Source organism: Ovis aries, chromosome 5 (assembly GCF_016772045.2).
Source record: "Ovis aries strain OAR_USU_Benz2616 breed Rambouillet chromosome 5, ARS-UI_Ramb_v3.0, whole genome shotgun sequence".
Taxonomy (NCBI): Eukaryota; Metazoa; Chordata; class Mammalia; order Artiodactyla; family Bovidae; genus Ovis; species Ovis aries.
In genome coordinates this window covers 36,706,518-36,728,121 of record NC_056058.1, presented here as the reverse complement: position 1 = coordinate 36,728,121, position 21,604 = coordinate 36,706,518, and the positions used below count along the sequence as shown (strand labels likewise).

Below are 21,604 nucleotides of genomic sequence, written 5' to 3'. Positions count from 1 at the left end.
GGAACTGACTGACTGATCGACCCCCACCCAGCCAGGCCATGGGGTGGAGGGCAGTCCTTACATGTGAGCAGCATTGCCCCAGGAGCATGACCCAGAGGCTGCTGTGAGCACTGAGCCCTCCTGGCTATGTCTTCCTAGACGATGTGTTCCTGCCCAAGGACATGGATGGGGTGGAGATGGATGAGACTGACCGGGAGGTGGAGTACTTCAAGAGGTAGGTGTGAGGCTGCCTGCTGTCCCACTCATGGTGGACTTCAGCCCCCGCACCCTGCCCTGGTAGGGACACAGGTAGCCAGGATGGATCATCTGGGAAGGTGCAAGGGACTGGGAGAAAGAGGGATGTCAGGCCCCAAGAATGAGGGCCTTCTCCAGTTTTATTCACGTGCATTTCTCTGTTCCTGCCTGGGTTGAGTTTTGGGGGCAGAGTCTTATCTAGGTGGTGGCAGAGAGCCATATATGTACAATCCAGTGATAAGAGCTATTAGAGGAGTAAAGGTATGGGGCTAGGGCCTAGGAATGGCCAAGCTGAAGGATGGGGTGGCCAGGGGAGCCCTCCCCAAAGAGGCAGTAACCAGACTGAAACCTGAGGAATAGGAATGAGTGGGCCAGGTAAAATGAAAAGGGTTTGAGGGCAGGAGAAATACACCATCCTGGAGGAACAAGGCATCCCAGTTTAGCTAGAGTAAAATCTAGGGTGAGGAGGCCAGCTGTATGCTAAGGCAGGCCACTCTCTTCACACACTGCCCCTTAGGTGTGTGGGCCCCTCATCGGGCAGCCCCATACTGTTAGGCCCAGACACCTGGGAGTCCGAGGGGTTGTACAGAGCTGCCCTGGTTTCCTTAGTGGCCAGGGCTTACAGGTCTGGAAGCGGGTCCAGTGGGGAGAAGAGAGAACCTCTTGATTGTGCCCCCACCCCACCCACTGCCTGGGCATCTCCCAAACCCGACAGGTTCTGTCTGGATTCTGCAAAGCAGACGCGTCAGAAAGTTGCAGTGAATTGGACCAACTTCAGCCTCAAGAAAACCACTCCCAGCACAGCTCAGTGAGGTATCGAGACCCCTCTGTTTCATGCACCACGTCTTCCCACGCTCTGCCATGTTTTGTGCTGCTGCCAGGCTGTGTCATGCCCTGGGGCATAGGGAGTTGGCCTGGTGCTTTGCCGGCCCCATCTTCTCTCCTGAGAGCCCTCCTGTCCCTGTTCCTGAAGGGCCTTTCCAGCACTGCCATCCCCTGGGGTGTCATTGCCAGGCCTCTGACTTCCCTCACCAGCTGCCTCCCAAAGTGCCCAGGGGGCCATGGGCCTTAGAGGGCTGCCCCCACCCTTGACATTATCGGCCTCAGGATTGAATCTCATTGGCCTGGTCTGGCTCCTCCATGCAGGCTACCAAGGTGCTTCCCAGCTGAAGCCATGCAAAACGGACCCAGCCCCAAGAGAACAGTGAGAGGGCAGTCCCGCTAGACCAAGGCCTTGGAGGTCATTTAGGCGTAGAGGCTAGGTGGGCCCTCTTCCTCAAACAGGATGGGTTCCACGAGGAAAGCGGTACTGAAGCTCCTCCTGGAAGAAGAGCCTGGCCCCTAGCTGGGCTCTGGCCTCCCCTCCCAGCCACCTGCACAGTCTTTTTATCTGAAATATTGACATATCAGATGTTGTTCTAGGCTAAAAACAGAAAACTGAGAAGGCAGTGGGGCTGGGAACCCTCAGGGCAGAAGAGAAGACTGGCTGGCTGGCAGGCCTTGGTCCTGGGCTTGGGGCTTAATGGCTGTACAGTGTCATAGTTCACCCTAAGATGCGTGCCCAGGGCCGGGCCTCTCAGGCTGGCAAGCATACAGCTGCCTTTGAGGCAATAGGGAGCTCGGGCAGGTGGGCTGAGCTCACCCCTCAGGAGGACATCCTCTCTTGTCCCTTCCTCCTTTTCCCAGTGCCAGGGCAGCAGACTTCTTGGACCCTTGACTGAGTCCCTGAGTCCCCTTTTGAGTCAGAATCCCCCCGACCCTTAACACTAACCTCTGCTTCCCAGGCAGCCCAGGCATGGGCTCCCTGTAGGCTGGTCATGTCTGTACTAACCCAGAGTCAGGACAGTCCTCAGGCTCGCCTCAGCTCCTCTGCTGTGTGGGCCTGGGCTTCTGCCAGAGTCAGGGTGCCATCCTGCCTTTCTTCACCACCTCCACAGGAGCCAGGAGCTACCAGAACCCCAGGCACCTTCATCTGTTGCCCCTTTTGAGAGAAAACAAGTCACACTGCCTTCCCCAGCCCAGTGCCCCTATCATGTAGGAAGCCTCATCCAGCCATCTTCTCTCACTCCCTCTTGACTGATCTCTTTCTCAAGACGGGGGTGCTCCCCACCAGTAAATGCCCTCCTTTAACCTTCTCCACCCTTCTCGTAGCCTTAATTGTGAGCCCTGAGTGTGTGAGAGAGCACTGCTGGTGCAGGCTGGGGACCCAGCCTGGGCCAGGCACCTGGATCCTGAGGCAGGAGTCTGAGAGCATAGGTGACCTCTCCACGGTCAAGGGAGAGGCTGGGCTCTTCCTCCACCCTGGCCTACAGCAGGGGGCCCTGGGTTCCTCAAGTGTTGTCCTCATTCCTTGAGATTTAGGATCATGTTCAGTGGGGCTGGGGTTCTGTCTTAACCTTCGTCCTCTGCTGGAGGTGATGGGGAGGGAAAGTCTGTTCAGTGTTTTTAGCCCAATGGACAGAAATAGCAGGCAACTGTTCTGCCTCCATGGGGACCTGTGGAGACTCGGAGCCAGCACAGGGAGGCTGCTATGGGGCCATTTCTCACTGTGTGGCCATACTCTTCTCTTTTATCAGCCCCTGCCAGAACCAGCTTCTTAAGGGTGTCCTGAGACCCCAACTGCCAGCCGAAGGTCTACAGTTTTCTCCATCACATCCCCACCTACCTGCCCAAGACCCCACTCCCCGCTCCACCATCCTGGACCAACCAAAAGCTGAATAGATGCTGTTCATGCTGGGGCCCCTCAGGACCTCCGCAGAGCCGCTTCCTGGTGCTACGCAGCCTCCACACTCAGAGCCCGGAGGCTGGGCTGGCCGGTGGGCTTGGGGGCTGATGGTACTGCTGGCCCAACACTGCTCTTTTTGTGTTTGGTTTTTTTGTTTTTGTTTTACTTGTTTTTCAATTCTTTACTTTTGATACTGTGAAAATCTTTCCTGCCGAAAGATAAAGCAACATTTGGACACAGAGTCGGTGTGTTGATTGAAGGTTTACTCATCCGGGTGGGGCGTGAGGGTGAAGGATGTACTCAGAGACATTGTAGTCTGCCTTAGTCATTAACTTTCCTGAGCACATGCTGCCTCAAGAGATTGGCGTCGATTCCACTTAATTCTGTCAGCAGTGCTAAGAGGAACTATTAGCCCATTTTACGGATGAGGAATTAAAGCCAACTGACAACAAAGAGACTCTACTGAGCTCAGTTTGGCCAACTAGGATCCCAGGTGGTGCAGTGGGCCTGCCGATGCAGGAGATGCAAGAGACTCAGGTTCGATCCCTGGAGTAGGAAGTGGCAACCTGCTCCAGTATTCTTTTTTTTTTTTAATCGAAGGATAATTGCTTTACAGACTTTTATTGTTTTCTGTTAAACATCAACATGATCCAGTATTTTATAACTGGAAAATTCCATGGATAGAGGAGCCTGGTGGGCTATAGTCCATTGGGTCTCAAAGAGTCAGACATGACAGCGTGTGTGCGTGCACACACACACACACAGGATTAAAACATAGGTTGTATGACGGTAGCATCTGTGCCCCTCCTCCTGTTAATAAGACTCCAGTATGGAAACCCTGAGCAACCCCTTCCCCACACTGTGGCTCAGTTTCCTTCCCTCCAAGATGGGCGAGTTGGAGGGCTAGGACTTGGTCTCTGCACAGCTAATGTGAGAAGCTATCAGGAAGTCTTGAGGCCTTGTGGATTGTGTGCGTACCTGTAGCCTGGATGATTGAAGCTGTCAGGGCAAGGTGGGGGTAAAAGTAAAGATGGAGTTTTATAAGTTGGACCTGAGTTTACAATGGGCATGGATGTGTAGCCAAAGTACTTGAGTGTTAAGAATGCACTCTTGTGTAAAGCAAACTACTTCATCCCCTGCTCCCCACCACAGATCTGATCTTGTTTGGGAATTCAGATTTTAATATAATAGTTTTGCCAGAAATGCCTCACACACAATTTTGTCCCAAATCCTCACCTCTAATGTCATTTTCTCTACTAGAACAGCTCTTAGCTTATGCTCCTGTGCGGAGTGACAGTGGCAGCAGCTACACCTTCACCAACAGGTCTTTGGAATGTTGGGACTAGGATCCAAAACCACTCCTTCCTTTCCCACCAGGTTGAACCCTTCTCTACCCTGCAACAAACACACACATACTGGGCTAGCAGTACCACTTCTTCCAAAGAGGCGAAACAGCATTGACCACCGGCTCACAAGTCTTGGTCCCTTGGCCAGTCCTCAAGGAAGTGCGGCCACTTTTCTGTGAAACCTCTCTTTGTATATTTATTACCTGTGCTTCTCGCCTTCAACTTTTACACTGGGATCCTGCTCTGCAACTGAATTGTCACAGCTATGAAAAATTCTGCTTCATCTGCAGAGTTGCAGATCTGATCAAGCAGCCGCTTTACCCACAGAAAGTGAAAGTCACTCAGCCATGTCTGAGTCTGCGACCCCATGGACTGTATACCAGAGTGGGTTCCATGCCCTACTCCAGGGGATTGAACCCACCCAGGGACTGAACCCGGGTCTTCCACATTGCAGGCAGATTCTTTACCAGCTAAGCCACAAGGAAAGCCCAAGGATACTGGAGTGGGTAGCCTATCCTTCAGCGGATCTTCCTGACTCAGGAATTGAACTGGGGTCTCCTGCATTGCAGGTAGATTCTTTACCAACAGCTATCAGAGAAGCCCTTTCCCACAGAAAAAGAGCTCTATGAATGGTGTTCAGGGTTGTTCAAGTCTGGCTCCTGCCTCTGGCACACTCCAGCCACACCTGATGACCTCAGTCTCCAGCGAGGTCTGGCACCCTCAGGGCTCCTAACTTTTACTCACTTGTTTCCCTCTTTGAAATAACACTTTCTTACAAATACCACCTAGTCCATCACATTCCAGCTGAGAAGCCACTTTTTTACAGTTTGCCCTTTGTGTGTGTAAGTTGCTCAGTGGTGTCCAACTCTGCGACTCCATGGACTAGCCTGACAGGTTCCTCTGTCCATGAAATTCTCCAGGCAAGAATACTGGAATGGGTTGCCAATTGCCTGCCTTTATGCTAATTCCAAAAGTGGTACTTTTTGTGTCTTAGGAGAGTTCTTAAGACCAGTTATCTATCTCTCCACCTAATCTCTTTGGGCTTCCCTGGTGGCTTATATGGTAAAGAATCTGCCTGTAATACAGGAGACCCGGGTTCAGTCCCTAGGTCCGGAAGTTCCCCAAAGAAAATGGCAACCCACTCCAGTATTCACGCCTGGAGAATTCCACGGACAGAAGAGCATGGAGGGGTACAGCCAGCAATATTGCAAATGAGGTGGATATGACTGAGCGGCTAACACTTTCACACCGCACAATGTCCAGTCCACACTCTTAACATACAAAGGAAGAGAAGAACAGCACTAACCTATCCTCTTTAAAAGTTGAAATTACCCTGACAGTCAGCCCTGCACACTCTGGGTCTACCTTTCCAGCCTTAACTCTTAACTACCCTACCCTACACAGGCCACATCTCTTTGTTCACTGAGAAACTTGGGCATGGCCAGAACTTGACTCCTGCTAGCCCCTGTATCAGGAAGCCTCTCCCTCTCCTGCCCTCCCAGCAGCTCTGAGATTCCTCACTTCCCTCTAACTTCAGATCCAGGTCTCCTCGAAGTCTTTGGTTCCCCAGTTACTCTATTACGGCATTTACAATAATAATCGTTTGCGTACATATACAGGCCCTCAGTTTAAAACCACAACCATCGTTTTGTTTATCTCGCCACTCTGAACATAGGTGTTTCACACAGATAACACCAGCAGTATTCTCAACAGTCAGCTTATTCTGCAAGCCCCATCCTGCCCTACCTGCCTTGGCCGGTGCGGGTTAATAGGGGCTGGATAGAGTCCGGGTCAGGATTCCAGCTAGCCTGGTCTCTGAGCTCCCCGGCCACGAGAGGGCGCAGTGTCCACTAGCGGGGGGGCGTGCCGAGTGACGTCACGCCCTGGGCGAGGCTGGGCAGCCGGCAAGCCTCCCTCTTCGGGAACGGCGGTTTCCACGCTTCTACCCGGCTCGGTTTGAGCTTTCAGCGCGTGCTCGAAATCCTGCAGAGTCACACAATGTCTTGCCTGAGGCTTTCGCCCTCAGCCCCGGCAACAGCTGCGTAGCCACCTACAGTGGGCGGGGACACAGCACCGCGCGACCGACGCTCAGGAGAAAATTTGTCCTTCTGCGCGATCCGGCACTCAGAGGTCGTTGCTAGGTGTCGACGTCCGCTTCCTTACATCTGATTGGATCTCATATAGGTGGGGCGGGGTTTTACTGTGGTGCGCATGCGTGCAGCAAAGGATGGCGGAATCGGAACCTGAGCGGAAGGTGGGAGAGAGGTTGGGGTCTGCGCGGGTGGAGAGCGAAGGTAAAGGCCGGGGGTCCGGGTCTGACTCGTTTGTGTCTGCAGCGGGCTCGTACCGACGAGGCGACTGCCACAGGAAGCCGCTCTGAGGCAGAGGATGAGGACGACGAGGACTACGTGCCATACGTGCCGTTGCGACAACGCCGGCAAATGCTGGTGAGGGCCGTGGGTCGCGAGAAGAGTGAGGGCAGGAGATAGGGTTTTAGCGATGCGATGGGGGGTGGCCCCGGGTCCGCGGAGTGAGGTGTCAGTACGCGGGAGCGTGGTCCCCAGGCAGACGAGGAACTGGCAATCTCATCCGAGGAGTGGGGCAGCTCTGCGCCTCCGAGCACAGGACCCTCTCCCAAAGGCCAGAATCCTGACGCAGGCCCCCGGGCCCGATGCCGCACTTTGCGTTGGGCTTGGCTCTGAGGGGCACTGGTGGAACCTCAGCTCCAGAAGCTGCTGCAGCGAAGACGCAAGGGAGCTGCGGAAGAGGAGCAGCAGGACAGCGGCAGCGAGCCCCGAGGAGATGAGGACGACATCCCGTTGGGTCCTCAGTCCAACGTCAGTCTCTTGGATCAGCACCAGCATCTCAAAGAGAAGGCTGAAGGTGGGCTGGGCAGCAGGCCGGAGGCTCAGTGTGGCGCACTGCTTTGGTGTCTCTCTGACACCTTCTGCTTCTTTTGTCAGCCCGCAAGGAGTCTGCCAAAGAGAAGCAGCTGAAGGAAGAGGAGAAGATCCTGGAGAGTGTGGCCGAAGGTCGAGGTATGGCTGTAGCCAGGGCAGAGAAGAGGTGAACTGAGCCTCCTCCCTCACCCCTAGGCATGTTCCATTTCAAGGGACCTGGCCTCTGGGAAGCAGGAGCCAGCCTTGAGCCACATCTGTTTCCTCAGCTTTGATGTCAGTGAAGGAGATGGCTAAGGGAATCACATACGACGATCCAATCAAAACTAGGTACGTCTTTCTTGACTGCAGTTGATTCCTCTTACTTGGGATGGTAGGTGGCCGAGACTGGAAGAGACACCCCAAAGCCAGGTGTGCCCAGGGGCTGTCTTGACCCTTGTCACCCACCCACAGTTGGACACCACCCCGTTATGTCCTGAGTATGTCTGAAGAGCGGCATGAACGTGTCCGGAAGAAGTACCACATCTTGGTGGAAGGCGATGGCATCCCACCTCCCATTAAGAGCTTCAAGGAAATGAAATTTCCTGCAGGTACCTGGGAGCCGGAAGCACCAGCACATTATATGCATACAGGCTGTGCTGGGTCTTTCGTTCCTGCGCACAGGCTTTCTCTAGTTGGAGCTAGCAGGAGCTACTCTGTTGCGGTGCACAGGCTTCTTGTGGAGCATAGGCTAGGCACTCAAGCTTCAGTAGTTGCAGCACGCGGGCTCAGAAGGTGCGGCGTGCAGGCTTCACTGCTTGTGGCACGCAGGCTCAGTAGTTGTGGCACGCAGGCTTTAGTTCCACAGCATGTGGAATCTTCCCACACCAGGGGTTAAACCCGCGTCCCCTGCATCAGCAGGCAGATTTTTATCCACTGTACCCCCAGGGAAGTCTGCAGTACCGCATTGTGATCATGAAACACACCACATTTTGATAGTGAAACATCTGTGGGGTTGCACCCTGGGCCCCCACCGAAATCCAGAAGCTGCTGCATCAGGTCCAGGCAGAGGAGAAGGAAGAGTTCGTCTTTATGCTTCTTTTTCAGTCATTGAGCTGTTCATACTTCGTAACCTTTGCCATTAGGGAGCTTTGGAGGGCAAGTAATGATGGCCTTAAACAGAACTGGGTGTGAATCCTGCCTCCACTTAGCCTAGAAGCCTTGGGCAAGTTTGTGTGTCTGTCTTTCTGTCTGTCTGAGTCTCATCATTTGTAACGTGAGGGGCATAGTGCCAGTTTTACAGGCGTTAGGGGGCTGTGTCTCGTATCCTGTGAAACACAAAAATGAAGCCAGGCTGTTTTCTGTAGCCATCCTGAGAGGCCTGAAGAAGAAGGGCATCCACCACCCAACACCCATTCAGATCCAGGGAATTCCCACCATGTGAGTGTGAAGCTGACAGTCCGGGGAGGAGCAGCCACTGGGTGAGAAGCAGAGTCTTTGTTTCCCACTGAGCCTGACCCTCCGGCCTCTCTTCTCTGTCACCAGTCTCTCTGGCCGCGACATGATAGGCATAGCCTTTACCGGTTCAGGCAAGACACTGGTGTTCACTTTGCCCGTCATCATGTTCTGCCTGGAACAAGAGAAAAGGTTACCTTTCTCTAAGCGTGAAGGGCCCTATGGACTCATTATCTGCCCTTCGGTAAGAGAGGCTGGCCTGGAGGGCAGGGTACACGAGGGAGGGAGCCACCTTCTGGTGCCAGCCGCTGCCCCTGTACCTGCAGCGGGAGCTGGCCCGACAAACCCACGGCATCCTGGAGTACTACTGCCGCTTGCTGCAGGAAGACAGCTCGCCACTCCTGCGCTGCGCCCTCTGCATCGGGGGCATGTCCGTCAAAGAGCAGATGGAGACCATCCGACAGTGAGTCCAAGTCACCCTGTCCCACGGGCTTCGTCAGAACCCCTTGACAAGCCAAGAGATCCTTTGCTTTAGCTACTCAGCAGAGCCTTGCAGAGGCTGCCCATAGGCTCAGCCCTCAAGGAGCCCCCAGTCTAATGAGGAGGTGGGTTGGGACAGAGGAAGGTGCTAAAGTACTCTGGGACCACAGCAGATGGAACAGGGGCATCTGGGAGGTCAAGGAGTCAGGGCATTCCAGGCGGAAGGCAGAGAGGTGGAGGGCCTGGGATGTCCAGGACAATCAGGGTTGTCCAGTGTGATCTATCAAGGAGGCTGAGGCTCTGGGGTGTGGCTGGGCCTGTGCCCTTTCCACACAGTGCAGTTCCTGACAGACATCACATCACTACATGTCCAGGGTTACAGACAGGCCAAACCCAGTCCCTGTTTCATAGGCATTGCTAGTTAGGGAAGATGCAAACATGGAAAAGATGAGTTCAGTGTACCAGGAAGCTGATCCCGTTGAGGCCTACAAAGGGACCTGTGGGAGCACAAGCTGAAACTATCTGAAAATTCAGATCAGTCCTCCTAGGGGCAGAGGAGTGATCAGGGGGACGGGTGTGTGAGGCAGAAGTGAACACATGGCTGGGGTCTAGCAGAGAAGGCTGTAGTGCTCTTCAGGAGAGCCTTGTTCTGTTTGGAGAGCAAGGTGGTGGCAGTGACAAGGAGGGACAAGCGACGAGAAACAGGAAGGAGACTGGAAGGCAGAACAGAGCGGGCTGCTGGCCTCTAGGTAAGGTCGAGCAGGTGGCTCAGCCTCAGTGTCGCCCTTGGTCCCCAGTGGTGTGCATATGATGGTGGCCACCCCTGGGCGCCTCATGGATCTGCTGCAGAAGAAGATGGTCAGCCTGGACATCTGTCGTTACCTGGCCCTGGACGAGGCTGACCGCATGATCGACATGGGCTTCGAGGGGGACATCCGCACCATCTTCTCCTACTTCAAGGTGCCCTTCCCCACCTGGCCGGGACGTTCCCGCCTCGTTCCTCCCCTCCACACACACCACATTCAACACCCACTATCCCAGCCGCTCAGCCTCCCCAGCCCACACATGTCCGCGTCTTCCTCAGGGCCAGCGACAGACCCTACTCTTCAGCGCCACCATGCCTAAGAAGATTCAGAACTTTGCCAAGAGCGCCCTGGTAAAGCCTGTCACGATCAACGTGGGTCGTGCCGGGGCCGCCAGCCTGGATGTCATCCAGGTACCTGCTAGGCAGCCTTACCTGGGAGGGCAGGGTCTTCCAAGGCTCCTGGGAACTGATCAGAGCAGGGTGGGCAGCGAGGGTTTCATTCACAGCCTCGGCCCTTAGCAGGAAGCCTTCTTATAGTGCCCCGCCCTTGGCAAGAGGCTTCTGGTCACCTCCCAGCCAGGACTGGGGACCCATTCTCTGTGGCAGGGCCAGGGCTGGTGAGTCTGTTGTCAGGACCACCTGACCTGATCCTGGTGGTGGCAGGAAGTGGAATACGTGAAGGAGGAAGCCAAGATGGTGTACCTGCTTGAGTGCCTGCAGAAGACACCGCCACCCGTGAGTGCTGCCAGCCAGGCTGGCGGGAGGGCAGCATGCAGGGGGAATGTAACAGGGGGCACCCAGGAGTCAGCCCCTGTGACCAGAGTTGGCTTTTTCCGGACAGGTGCTCATCTTTGCAGAGAAGAAAGCAGATGTGGACGCCATCCATGAGTACTTGCTGCTCAAGGGAGTGGAGGCTGTTGCCATCCATGGGGGCAAAGGTCAGGGTGGGATGTCCTAGGCACAGACCCCACCCCCGTAGCAGCCCTTCATCTTATCCCTTCCCCTACCTGGACAGCCTGTCACTCCTCCCCAGACCACTGCTGTCGCTCTAACAGTTCCTGCCCGACCCTTTCCAGACCAGGAGGAACGGACTAAGGCTATTGAGGCATTCCGGGAAGGCAAGAAGGATGTACTTGTGGCCACAGATGTAGCTTCCAAGGGCTTGGACTTCCCTGCCATCCAGCACGTCATCAATTATGACATGCCTGAGGAGATCGAGAACTACGGTGGGGTATTTGGGCGGCTGGGGTTGAGGGCTCGGCCCCAGCCCCTGGAGAGGGGGCCACATGCTCTGTTCCCTGTCTGCAGTGCACCGTATTGGCCGAACTGGGCGCTCAGGAAACACAGGCATCGCCACCACCTTCATCAACAAGGCCTGTGGTGAGTCTACCACCGAAGCCGTCTCCTGGGTCCTCCACCTGTGACCACTCAGGTTCTGGCTGCAGGGCCCAGGCTTGGACCTGAAGACTCCCCACTATCCCCACAGATGAGTCAGTGCTGATGGATCTCAAAGCCCTGCTGCTGGAGGCCAAGCAGAAGGTTCCACCCGTCCTGCAAGTCCTGCACTGTGGGGACGAGTCCATGCTGGAGATTGGAGGTGACGCGGGGTGGAAGTACCCTAGTCTGGTGGGGGCAGTCGAGCACACCACGGAACAAGTGGATGCTGCCCCTTGGTGGACTGGGGGTCTGATGGGGGTGCCCAAGATCTGGGGTATGGAGACTGGCCCTGTCATCGTGCTGACCCTCCGTCTCCCGGTACCCCATTCCCGCAGGAGAGCGTGGCTGTGCCTTCTGTGGGGGCCTGGGTCATCGGATCACCGACTGCCCCAAGCTTGAAGCCATGCAGACGAAGCAGGTTAGCAACATCGGCCGCAAGGACTACCTGGCCCACAGCTCCATGGACTTCTGAGCTGGCTGCCACCCCTCCTCCGCGAGGGGCCTCTGTCCCTGGAGCTCCAGCCGCCACCACTGCCCCCCCAACACACACACATAGACACACACACACACACCCGCCCTGTGAACAAGAAGACAGCAACCTCGGCTCAGCTGGCCTGGGTTGGGCCAGGCTGGACCTGGCTGCCTGCTCCCCATGCCCCCCAGAATTACTATTTTTGCTCCCCTTTACCCTAGCTGCCATTAAAGCACAAGCCTTTCTGGTCTCAGCCTCTGTGTTTCACCTTGTCTGCCCCGTGCTCCCTGGGCAGGCCTCACCCACTGACCACCAGCGCCCTTCTGAGGTTGGACCTTGGTATTTCCCACCACCACTGCCAAAACCTGCTGGTACTGAGCTGTGAAAGGAGCTGATTGCCTGGGGCCTCCTGTGGAGGCTTAGGGTAAATTTCTTCTATTGTGACTCAGAGAAGGACCACCCTGATAGACCAAAGGAAAATGGTTGATTGGGGTTTCTGGTCTTTCTGGTTGGCTGTTATAACCTCCAGGCCTGCCCCAGCCTCCCTCTTCCTGTCAGTGTGTAAAGTTCCCCAGGGCTTCTCCTAAGGCCCTTTGGAGACATCATGTCTCAGGCCCCCTGCCCACGCAGGCTCCCAGTAGGAAGGCCTCTGCTGTTTGCCAAGTGGGCAGCAAATGCCATAGGACTGCCACCTAGGCCACATGCACCCACTGACCCAGCTATGTGTTGGGCTCAGGACCCAGGTGAGCCAGACAGATGCCCTCTGGGAAGTTCACAAGTGAGTGGGACAGACGGATCAGCCATGAATAACAGCCATGAATAAATGCAGGCTGCTGTCTCGGGACTGCTAGCAAAGGGGCCAGGATTTCTTGCTAGGGGTCGATAGAAGAAGAGCCCTGGTGGCAGCTCCTCTGCGCCAGACACTCCATGCGCAGGCCACGCGCTTATCCCAGCAGGACAGCCGTTGCTCGAGCCATGTTTGCTACTTGGTGTGTCGCCTTGGGCAAGTTACTTAATGTTTCTGAGTTGATTTCCTCATCGGTGAAATGGCAATGAGAATGCAAAGGACATGGTGTCTGGGGCTGCTTGGGCCATAATGGGCACAAAGCCAGGTGAATGAGGCCCTCGATTTCCTGCCTGAGAAGCTACACAACCCACATGTGACCCCCAAACAGTGTTTGGCCTGTTCACACATTGCTTCCTAGAAGTGGCACGGGATAAATGACACAAGGCTGTCTCCAGAATTCAGATTCATATGCAGAGCTCAGATAACTGGCCTCCAGCAAGGCAAGGCTTAGAAAGAGTCCCAGTAAGAAGCAAAGCTTAAAAAAAAAAAAGCACGTGAGATCTCCAGGGAACTCTGCAGGGGCGTGCCACACTCACGTGGCTGGGGCCGTGCCATGAGGGCTGGGGCCTTTGTGCTCTCAAGATAGCGTGGGGTGGTCAAGGGAGGCCTCCTGGAGGAAGAAGGCCAGAGGGAGAAGGCCCAGTGCCCTGAGGAGCACGGTGAGAGGTGCCCTGAAGGGGCCAGGCGTGGGGAGGTAGAGGAGAGAATCCTCCTCGAGTGCTGGGCCCAGGAGTCCAAGCTAGACCTGAGGGCACTGGGAGCCAGGCAGTGTTTAGGAAGGGAAGGGATGGGTTGTTTGGGCATGGCAGAAAGGGCCTGATGGGCCCAGGTGGGGCCATGGTTCAATGGGAAGATGCCAAGGCTGGCAACAGACAGGAGCTGTGAAATGGAGAGGACCAAGTGATTGTTAGAACTGTTTTCCAGCACAAAGACAGGCCAACCAACTAGGACTCTTGAATGGGAAGGCAAGGAGTTTGCCCATCTGGCTAGAGTAAGGTCCTGAGGTGGGGACCAGGCTGTGGGCATGCCAGGACCCAGGGTACACAACTGCCCCAGGATGGGGGAGGGGTCGGAGCTCATGACTCGGGAGCCAGCCTGGGGTCAGAAGCTCACACCCAGCTGACCGGAACAGGCAGGGATCATCTGCCCTCAGGTGGTCTGAGGTCCCTGCCTGGCCCTAGTGGGATACCTGGAACCCCAAGGGAGAAATATGGGATGCCCTCCCCACCCTGTTCTAGCTCCTTTATGGTGTAGGCAGGGCTCCCCTCCCCCAGTCCTGCAGCTGCCGCTCTGGACAGAGGGAGGGGGAAGTGGCCAGAAGGGGAAGTGTGAGGAGTTCCCCTCCTACCCGTCATCAGTCTCTGCAGGTCCTCGGAGTGGCGGCCCTGGGTCCGGCCGCGCCATGGAGCCTCTGGAGACCCCCGTCAAGGACGGCATCCTCTACCAGCAGCACATCAAGTTCGGCAAGGTGGGGACCCTGGCTGCCAGGTGGCCGCCTAGGACAGGTAGTGGGCCTCTGCCCCAGACTCGGACAGGCCACTAGGATTGGGAGAAAGAGGGTAGGCGTCAGGGTGGGGAGTCCAACCTGGGTGTGGAGAAGTTCAGCCTCAGCGAGACCCTGCCTCATTTACAGGTGGGAAGCCAAGAGCAGGGAGCTGGTAATGCCACCAATGGGGCAGAGCAGAGGTGAGGGAGCGGCTAATCCAACAGCCTTCCATCCCGTCTACCAGTGGCACTGTGGCCCCTGAGAGGGCTGGAGGCTGAGCTGGAGGAGCCCCTAAAAGTGGAGCTCCATCCTGCCCAAGAGGGCTCAGCTCTTCCCAGCCCTGTCCTCAGGTCGCGGGCCCTGCACACCCATAGCTCAGCCGCAGCTGCTGCCCAGGCAGATAAACCGTCTGTTTCCTTTGCTCGGAATTATTTGCATGTTTCCTTCCTTGCCATCATGAGACCGAGGCCTCCCTCCCACCCCAGCCCTTGCCCCATGGCCTAATTGACCTTTTCTTTGCAGGCGGTGGGGGCACTGACAAAGCAGGGGTGCAGGTGGTCTGCTCTAGCCACTAGATAGTACCCAGTAGAAGCCCCAACCTTGTGCGTTCTCATAACCATTTGTTTTTTTAAGTATTTTATTTTATTATTTATTTGGCCATGCTGGGTCTCAGTGGTGGCGTGCAGGATGTTTTACTTGCCCCATGTGGGATCCAGTTCCCCGATCAGGGATCAAACCCAGGCCCCTGCACTGGGAGCATGGAGTCCTAGCCACTGGACCACCAGGGAAGCCCCCCCTCATGACCTTTGAGAGACGAAGATACTAGTGCTTATGGGGATCACAGTTGGGAAATTGTGGGGGTAGATGGGGGTGCTGACTGACTCCAAGTACAGACTGTCCCCCTTGCCATGCCAGCTCTGGCAAGGCATCCTGGGCTTCCCTGGTGGCTCAGATGGTAAAAAAGCCACTCAGACAGTAAGGAGTCTGCCTGCAGTGCAGGAGACCTGGGTTCAACCCCTAGGCCAGGAAGATCCCCTGGAGAAGGAAATGGCAACCCACTCCAGTATTCTTGCCTGGAAAAATCCTGTGGCCAGAGGAGCCTGGTGGGCTACAGTCCATGGGGTCACAAAGAGTCGGACACGACTGGACAACACTTTGCTTTCACGTGGCCTGAGGAGTGGGGAGGCGGAGGCCACCCTGGGTGGCCAGGAGCACTGGCTGAATGGCTTGTGTGGGGTTGAGCTGCTGCAGGTTGGGAACTGCCACTTGAGGGTCATCTCCCCCATTTTTATCTCCTGCAGAAGTCCTGGCGGAAGGTATGGGGTCTACTCTATGCAGGAGGCCCCTCGGGCGTGGCCCGGCTAGAGAGCTGGGAGGTCCGGGATGGTGGCCTAGGGCCAGCAGGTGACAGGTCTGCGGGGCCTGGCCGGCGGGGAGAACGGAGGATCATCCGCCTGGCTGACTGCGTCTCTGTGCTACCGGCTGATGGTGAGAGCTGCCCCCGGGACACAGGTGCCTTCCTGCTCACCACCACGGAGCGAAGCCACCTGCTGGCCGCAGAGCACCGCCAGGCATGGATGGGCCCCATCTGTCAGCTGGCCTTCCCGGTGAGCACAGGGCAGGTGGGTAAGGCATCCAGGGGCGGGCCGGGAAGACCATTTCACCCACACCTTGTTCATCTCCATGCTCGTTCACGTCCCGTCACTCGGCAAGCACCTAGAAGCCTGGGATACAGCCCAGAAGCCCAGAGAACAAATCTCAGATTGCCATGCATGCTATGGAGAATGTGAGAGGCTGAGTGGGACCATGAGTGAATGGGGGGATGTTAGACAGGATGGTCCAGGAAGGCTTCTCAGGAGAGGGCAAATAACCCACCAGGCAAAGATCTGAAGAAAGAGCATCCTCAACACCGGTCTGAGAAGGCTCCTGAAAAGAGGAAGCAGCATGGGCAAGGGCCCTGAGGCAGGGAAAAGCTTGATGTTCAAGGAGCAGAAAGGCCAGTGTGGCCACAGAGTAAGAAGGGAGAGGGGACCCAGGAGGAGGCAACGGTGGAGAACTTGGTGGGAGCCAACTGAACCTGCCTTGGGCCACTTGTGGAGTCTGGGCTTTTATTCTACACAAGAGGAGAAGCCTCTGGGGAGTTGGACCCAGAAACTGAGTTTTTAAAGCTTTGCAGGGTCTCTGATGGGCCAAAAGGAAATGAGTGGCAGTTCCTCAAAAATTAAACAAAGTTAACATATGACCTAGCAATTCTCCTCCTAGGCGTAGGCCCAAGAGAACTGAAACAGGTGTTCAAACAAAACTTGCATGAGAATCTTCAGTGCAGTGTTCTTCATAGTAGCCCAACGATGCAAACAACCCACATGTGCATCAACGGATGAATGGATAAACTGAATGTAGTCTATCCATACAACAAAACATTACTTAAAAAGAATGGAGCACTGATACATGCTACAACATGGGTGGACATTGGAAACATGCTAAGTCAGAACAACTAGGCACTAAAGGCCACACACTGTGCGATTCCATTTACATGAAATACCCAGAATAGACAAATCCATAGTTACAGAAAGCCGCTTACGGGTTGCCAGGGCTGAGGAGAGGAGGGAATAGAAAGTAAAGACTTAATGGGTACAGGATTTCCATTTGAAGTGATGAAAAAGTTCTGAATTACATCTCCATCGACTTTAAAATGGTTAAAATGGTCAGTTTTATGCTGCGTATTTCACCACAATTCTTTTGATTAAAAAAAAAAAAAAAAAAGGTAAATAAACAGGAGCAAAGAGACCAGTGGGAAGCCATTGCATTTGACCCTGGCTATGGTATCCTGGCGCTTCCCTGGTGGCGCCGATGGTAAAGAATCCACCTGCAATGCAGAAGACCTAGGTTCAATCCCTGGGTTGGGAAGATCCCCAAAGGAGGGCACGACAACCTGCTCTAGTACTCTTGCCTGGAGAATCCCACAAACAGAGGAGCCTGGTGGTCTATGGTCCATACAGTCACAAAGAGCCAGACACTGAAGTGACTTAGCATGGCATGGCACAAGGTATCATGAGCCAAGGTGGTCATGATGGAGATGCTCAGGGTCAGAGCCTGAAGAACGTCGGGGAAGATGGAGAAAGAGGTCAAAGATGGGAGGAACGGTGGCCATTCACTTGTGGGTCCCACCCTTGATGCTCCCACCCCTTTACTGCTCCAAGGTGTCAGGGACACAGACAGACTGGCCCAGTCCCTGGCCAACCTCAGGAGCGATGGAGGACATCTTCATGTGTGCCCTTGCTTTACAGCTCTCAGCACCCTAAAAGGGGCAGCCGGTGGGGAAATAGGCTCAGAGTGGTGCCCAGGGCCTTGCACTGTGTCACAGGCAGAACTGGGACTGGCACTCAGGTTGCTGGGTGCCCTTGCTCATCACAGACCCCAGGGAAAGGATATGGGATGGGGAGGAGAGGCACCAACCTCTAACTTTGTCCCATTCCCTAGGGCACGGGGGACAGTTCCTCAGGATCTGGGGAGGTAGACGCCCGGCAGAGGAGCCTGGTCCCCATGGAGGAGAACTCCATCTACTCTTCCTGGCAGGAAGGTAAGTCGCAGAGTTTACAGAGGCAGCTTTAGCCCCAGCACACCCGGGGCGGGAAGCTTTCTGGGACCCCACCCCGGGAGTGTGCTTGTGGCCCTCACGGCCGGTGCTTGCAGTGGGTGAGTTCCCGGTGGTGGTGCAGAGGACGGAGGCAGCCACCCGCTGCCAGCTGAAGGGGCCCTACCTCCTGCGGCTGGGCCAGGACGCTATCCAGCTGAGCGAACCAGCCAACCCGCAGGCGCTCTACACCTGGCCCTACTGCTTCCTGCGAAAGTTCGGCTCCGACAAGGTGAGGTGCTGGGTTGCTGCCCCGCTGGTCCCGCAAGGAAGGGTGGCGGGTGGCGCGCGGTTCCTCAAACCGCTGACTCCTCGTGCCGCCCCCTGCCCAGGGCGTGTTCTCCTTTGAAGCCGGCCGCCGCTGCGACTCGGGCGAGGGCCTCTTCGCCTTCAGCAGCGCCCGCGCCCGCGACCTGTGCGGGGCCGTGGCCGCCGCCATCGCCCGCCAGCGGGAGCGGCTCCCGGGGCCCCGGCCCTGCCCTCTGCCGCGGGCCACCTCGCTGCCCTCGCTGGAGCCTCCAGGCGAGCTGCGGGAGGGGCCCCGGAGGCCCGAGGGGCCGGGCTCGCGGAAGATGCGCGCGGCCGAGCCCGGGCCACAGAGTCTGCCGCCGCTGCTGGGCCCCGCGGTCTCCGAGGAGCCGCCGGCAGTGCTCTACGCGTCCGTGTGCAAGCGGGCCAGCGGGCCCCCGAGCGCCGCCGCCGAACACCTGTACGAGAACTTGTGCGCGCCCGACGCCGCCTGCGGGGAGCTGGTGGAAGAGGGCCCGGGCGGCGGCAGCTCCCCGGACAGCCCCATCTACCACAACAGCCAGGACCTGGGCTGGCCCGGCGCGGCCCACGACAGCAGCCTGGAGGCCCAGTACCGGCGGCTGCTGGAGCTGGAGCTGGCGGATAACGGCGACGAGGCCGCGGGGTCTGGCCGCCCGGGTGCGCACTCAGGCTTCAAGGCCAAGCTGGTGACGTTTCTGAGCCGAGAGCGAAAGAAGGGCCCGGCCCCCTGCGACCGACCCTGAAGCACTGGGCGTGGCCGCCCGAGGAGAGGAGGGCACTCTCCCTGGGACAAGAGGGCAGGGGGGACAACAGACATCTGGGGATGCAACCCTCACACTCACTCTAGCCTGGAGTGACGAGGTAGGAGGCCTGGGGAGGACCCCACCCCATCCCCCATGTACAGTGTACAGATTTGCTGGCAATAAAGCCTTTTGAGTTCTCCTCTGTGTCCAGCCTCGCGGCCCACAGTGCTATCTCCTCCCTAAGGTCTTCCCTGGTGGCTCAGATGGTAAAGAATCACCTGCAGTGCCGGATTCCTGGGTTCGATCCCTGGGTCGGGAAGATCCCCTGAAGGAGGGCATGGCTACCCACTCCAGTATCCTTGCGTGGAGAATCCCATGGACAGAGGAGCCTGGCGGGCTACAGTCCATGGGGTCACAAAGAGTCATACATGACTGAGCGACTAAGGACAGCAAGGCTCCCGGCAGTAGTATGCCCAGGTCCGCACAGATCCTCAAACACAGGTTACAGCAAACACCAGTGCCCTGTGCTGGGTTCCAGGGGCATATGTGACCCAGCGCTGACCTCTGCCACCAGTAGGTTCAAGTCCACTGGAGCAGGCAAGTGGAATGCAGATAATTACAGCTCCATGTGGTCCTGTGTGGTGGAAGTGACTCAGACAGTAGTAGGGCAGAGGGAGAAATAAGGCTTGCTGATGGGTGATGTACCCTCTGAATTGAGCGTAAAGGGGAGGCAGGGCTTCACCAGGCTGGCAGTGAGCCCTGGAGATTTCCAGGCTGAAGGCAGGCATGGTGGTTGTAGAGAGCAAGGGAAGAGCATGAACCAGAGGGTTCCTAGGGGCTTGAGATTGAGTTGGCCACACATGAGAGGCCTGATCATCCTACAAGGAGCTGGGTCTCATCCTCAGTGGAGGGACACAGTCAGACCAGGGAAAGCTGTGTGGAGGCTGATTTTGAGGGACCGGAAAGCCTGAGCTGGGGAGGAGTGGGAGTGGGGGAGGGGCAGGGGGCAGAGACTTCAAAGATGTGCACACCCAAAACAGTCTCCGCTGAGACTCAAAAATGCACAGACACTCCTGGGGAGTCCCTGGCCTCAGTCTCTTCCTTAGCCGTCAAGGATAAAGACCATATACACCAGATATGCGTTCATTCGAGTCTTACCAATGCCTACTTTGTGCCAGGCTCTGAGGACCCATGGCCATGTTCATGACAGCCACAGTCCTGTTTTCAAGGAGTCCACATTCCAGAAGGAGATAAGGAGTCTCTTGAAGACTTCATTGGCTGCTTTACTGTCCTCCCCTTACTGGGAGGACTGTCACCATCCCTGGGTCTCCATGCATACAAGCATCAGTGCCCCCAAAGACCCAGCCTCCTGGACCCTTGACCTCAGCACCACCTCAGCTGCTCACACCTTTGACACATCCCGATCTTCATGATGGTGACGCTCCATTGTCACTTCACAGTGACACTGTCTTATTTCAAGCGTCTACCGCTGGCTACCTCCTCTCCTTCTGGCCCACTTCCTCTAGTGTTGCCTATGTGGCTGCTCCCCATTCTCGCTAACCTGCACTGACCCCTTTCTCATTATCTGCACTACTCCAGTCCATAATCTCATCCTTGCCCTACTTGGATTCTGCCTTCTGCTCCCCTCTCCTTCCGTCCTATTTTTGGGGCAAAGTCCCCAGCCTCAGGTGAACCCAATTCTCTGTGCCACCATATGAGAAATTCCCATAACCAGGTTGATTGTGCTCTCTTTAACGATGTGATCTCAAACCTCAAATAGATAGGCTCTCCATGGTGCCCAGAGATCCTGCACCCCACAGTGGCTACTTTTCTCCTCCTCAAGGCTCTCATAGCTTCTGCTCTCCATCCCTGACCATTCTCACATTTCTACTTAGGAAATGGTAGCTGACAGCAGTGAGCATCCTTGACCTCCCACTGCTTCATCTACAAGAGCAGCTATATCTGCACCAGTCTCCCTCCTGCCCTACAACAGAAGAGTGTCTGCTCCCGTCTTCCTCTCACTTCCCCATGGCTTGGCAAGCGGAGCTCTACCTTCTCTCCTTGACCTGTTAATTCCATCATCATCATCGTCATTTCCAGCCACACAAAAATATGCTCTATAATTTCCTCGGCCTCTCATTCTCCTTCAGCCACCTCCCCATTTCTCTCTTCCTCTTCACAGAGAAATTCCTCAAAAGAGTTGTTGATTACTCTCATTTCCACTTTCTCACCTCCCATTCTCTCTTCAACCAAATCCAATCTCCTGGTGGTCTCCACAACTCCATTCCATTGCTCTTATTAGGATCACCAACCTTCTTTTCTCCCCAAACAAAAGCCACCTGGACTCTCCTTGTGATCTAGACTCTCCTTGCTTCTCAGCAGCTTTCCACACCCCTTCTTGGAATGTGGTCTTCACTTGGTTTTCCTCCTCCTCACAGGTCTCTCCTTCCCAGACTCTTCTGTCACCTTCCCTGCCTGAGTTCTGTGCGGGACTTTGGCATCAGACACAGTGTAATTCAACCCTAGCTGCATACATAATCACCTGTTGTTGTTCAGTTGCTCAGTCATGTCTGACTTTTTGTGACCCCATGGAGTGCAGCACACCAGGCTTCCCTGTCTTTCACCACCTCCCAAAGTTTGCTCAAACGCATGTCCATTGAGTCAGTGATGCCATCCAACCATCTCATCCTCTATCAACCCCTTCTCCTCCTGCCCTCAGTCTTTCCCAGCATCAGGGTCTTCTGCAGTCAAGTTGGCTCTTCGCATCAGGTGGCCAAAGGATTGGAACTTAAGC

The 21,604-nt window shown here is 55.9% G+C and overlaps 3 protein-coding genes across 32 annotated transcripts in view; all 3 read left to right on the top strand.

Annotated features, from left to right (window-relative positions):
• Positions 1-3,200, top strand: part of FAM193B (family with sequence similarity 193 member B) — a 30,775-nt gene extending 27,575 nt beyond the window's left edge. For all 26 annotated transcript variants that reach the window (XM_027970038.2, XM_027970035.2, XM_027970033.2 and 23 more), the window contains 3 exons: positions 139-214; positions 950-1,047; positions 2,811-3,200. In XM_027970038.2, the coding sequence (XP_027825839.1) occupies positions 139-214; positions 950-1,046 (173 nt within the window). In that variant the 3' untranslated portion in view covers position 1,047; positions 2,811-3,200. The remainder of the gene's footprint in view (positions 1-138; positions 215-949; positions 1,048-2,810) is intronic.
• A 3,327-nt stretch (positions 3,201-6,527) lies between these two features.
• On the top strand, positions 6,528-12,083 carry DDX41 (DEAD-box helicase 41). The gene is made up of 17 exons (XM_004008721.5): positions 6,528-6,559; positions 6,642-6,752; positions 7,029-7,188; positions 7,269-7,343; positions 7,472-7,532; positions 7,656-7,792; positions 8,549-8,621; positions 8,727-8,880; positions 8,963-9,099; positions 9,914-10,076; positions 10,201-10,332; positions 10,585-10,656; positions 10,763-10,859; positions 10,998-11,147; positions 11,230-11,301; positions 11,408-11,518; positions 11,694-12,083. The coding sequence occupies exons 1-17, from the start codon at positions 6,533-6,535 to the stop codon at positions 11,828-11,830; spliced, it is 1,869 nt and encodes a 622-aa protein (XP_004008770.1). The 5' UTR covers positions 6,528-6,532; the 3' UTR covers positions 11,831-12,083.
• DOK3 (docking protein 3) lies at positions 11,855-19,014 on the top strand. 5 transcript variants are annotated; one of them, XM_027970031.3, is made up of 6 exons: positions 11,855-13,336; positions 14,036-14,145; positions 15,465-15,785; positions 17,644-17,743; positions 17,857-18,029; positions 18,130-19,014. In XM_027970031.3, exons 2-6 carry the CDS (start codon positions 14,080-14,082, stop codon positions 18,808-18,810), a joined length of 1,341 nt encoding a protein of 446 aa, XP_027825832.1. In that variant the 5' UTR covers positions 11,855-13,336; positions 14,036-14,079; the 3' UTR covers positions 18,811-19,014. The 5 variants fall into 5 exon arrangements, with proteins under 5 accessions (XP_027825832.1, XP_042106308.1, XP_042106307.1 ...); XM_042250374.2 differs by having other exon boundaries at positions 11,855-13,343; positions 15,465-15,770; XM_042250373.2 differs by having other exon boundaries at positions 11,855-13,343.
• The last annotated feature ends 2,590 nt before the right edge of the window (positions 19,015-21,604 follow it).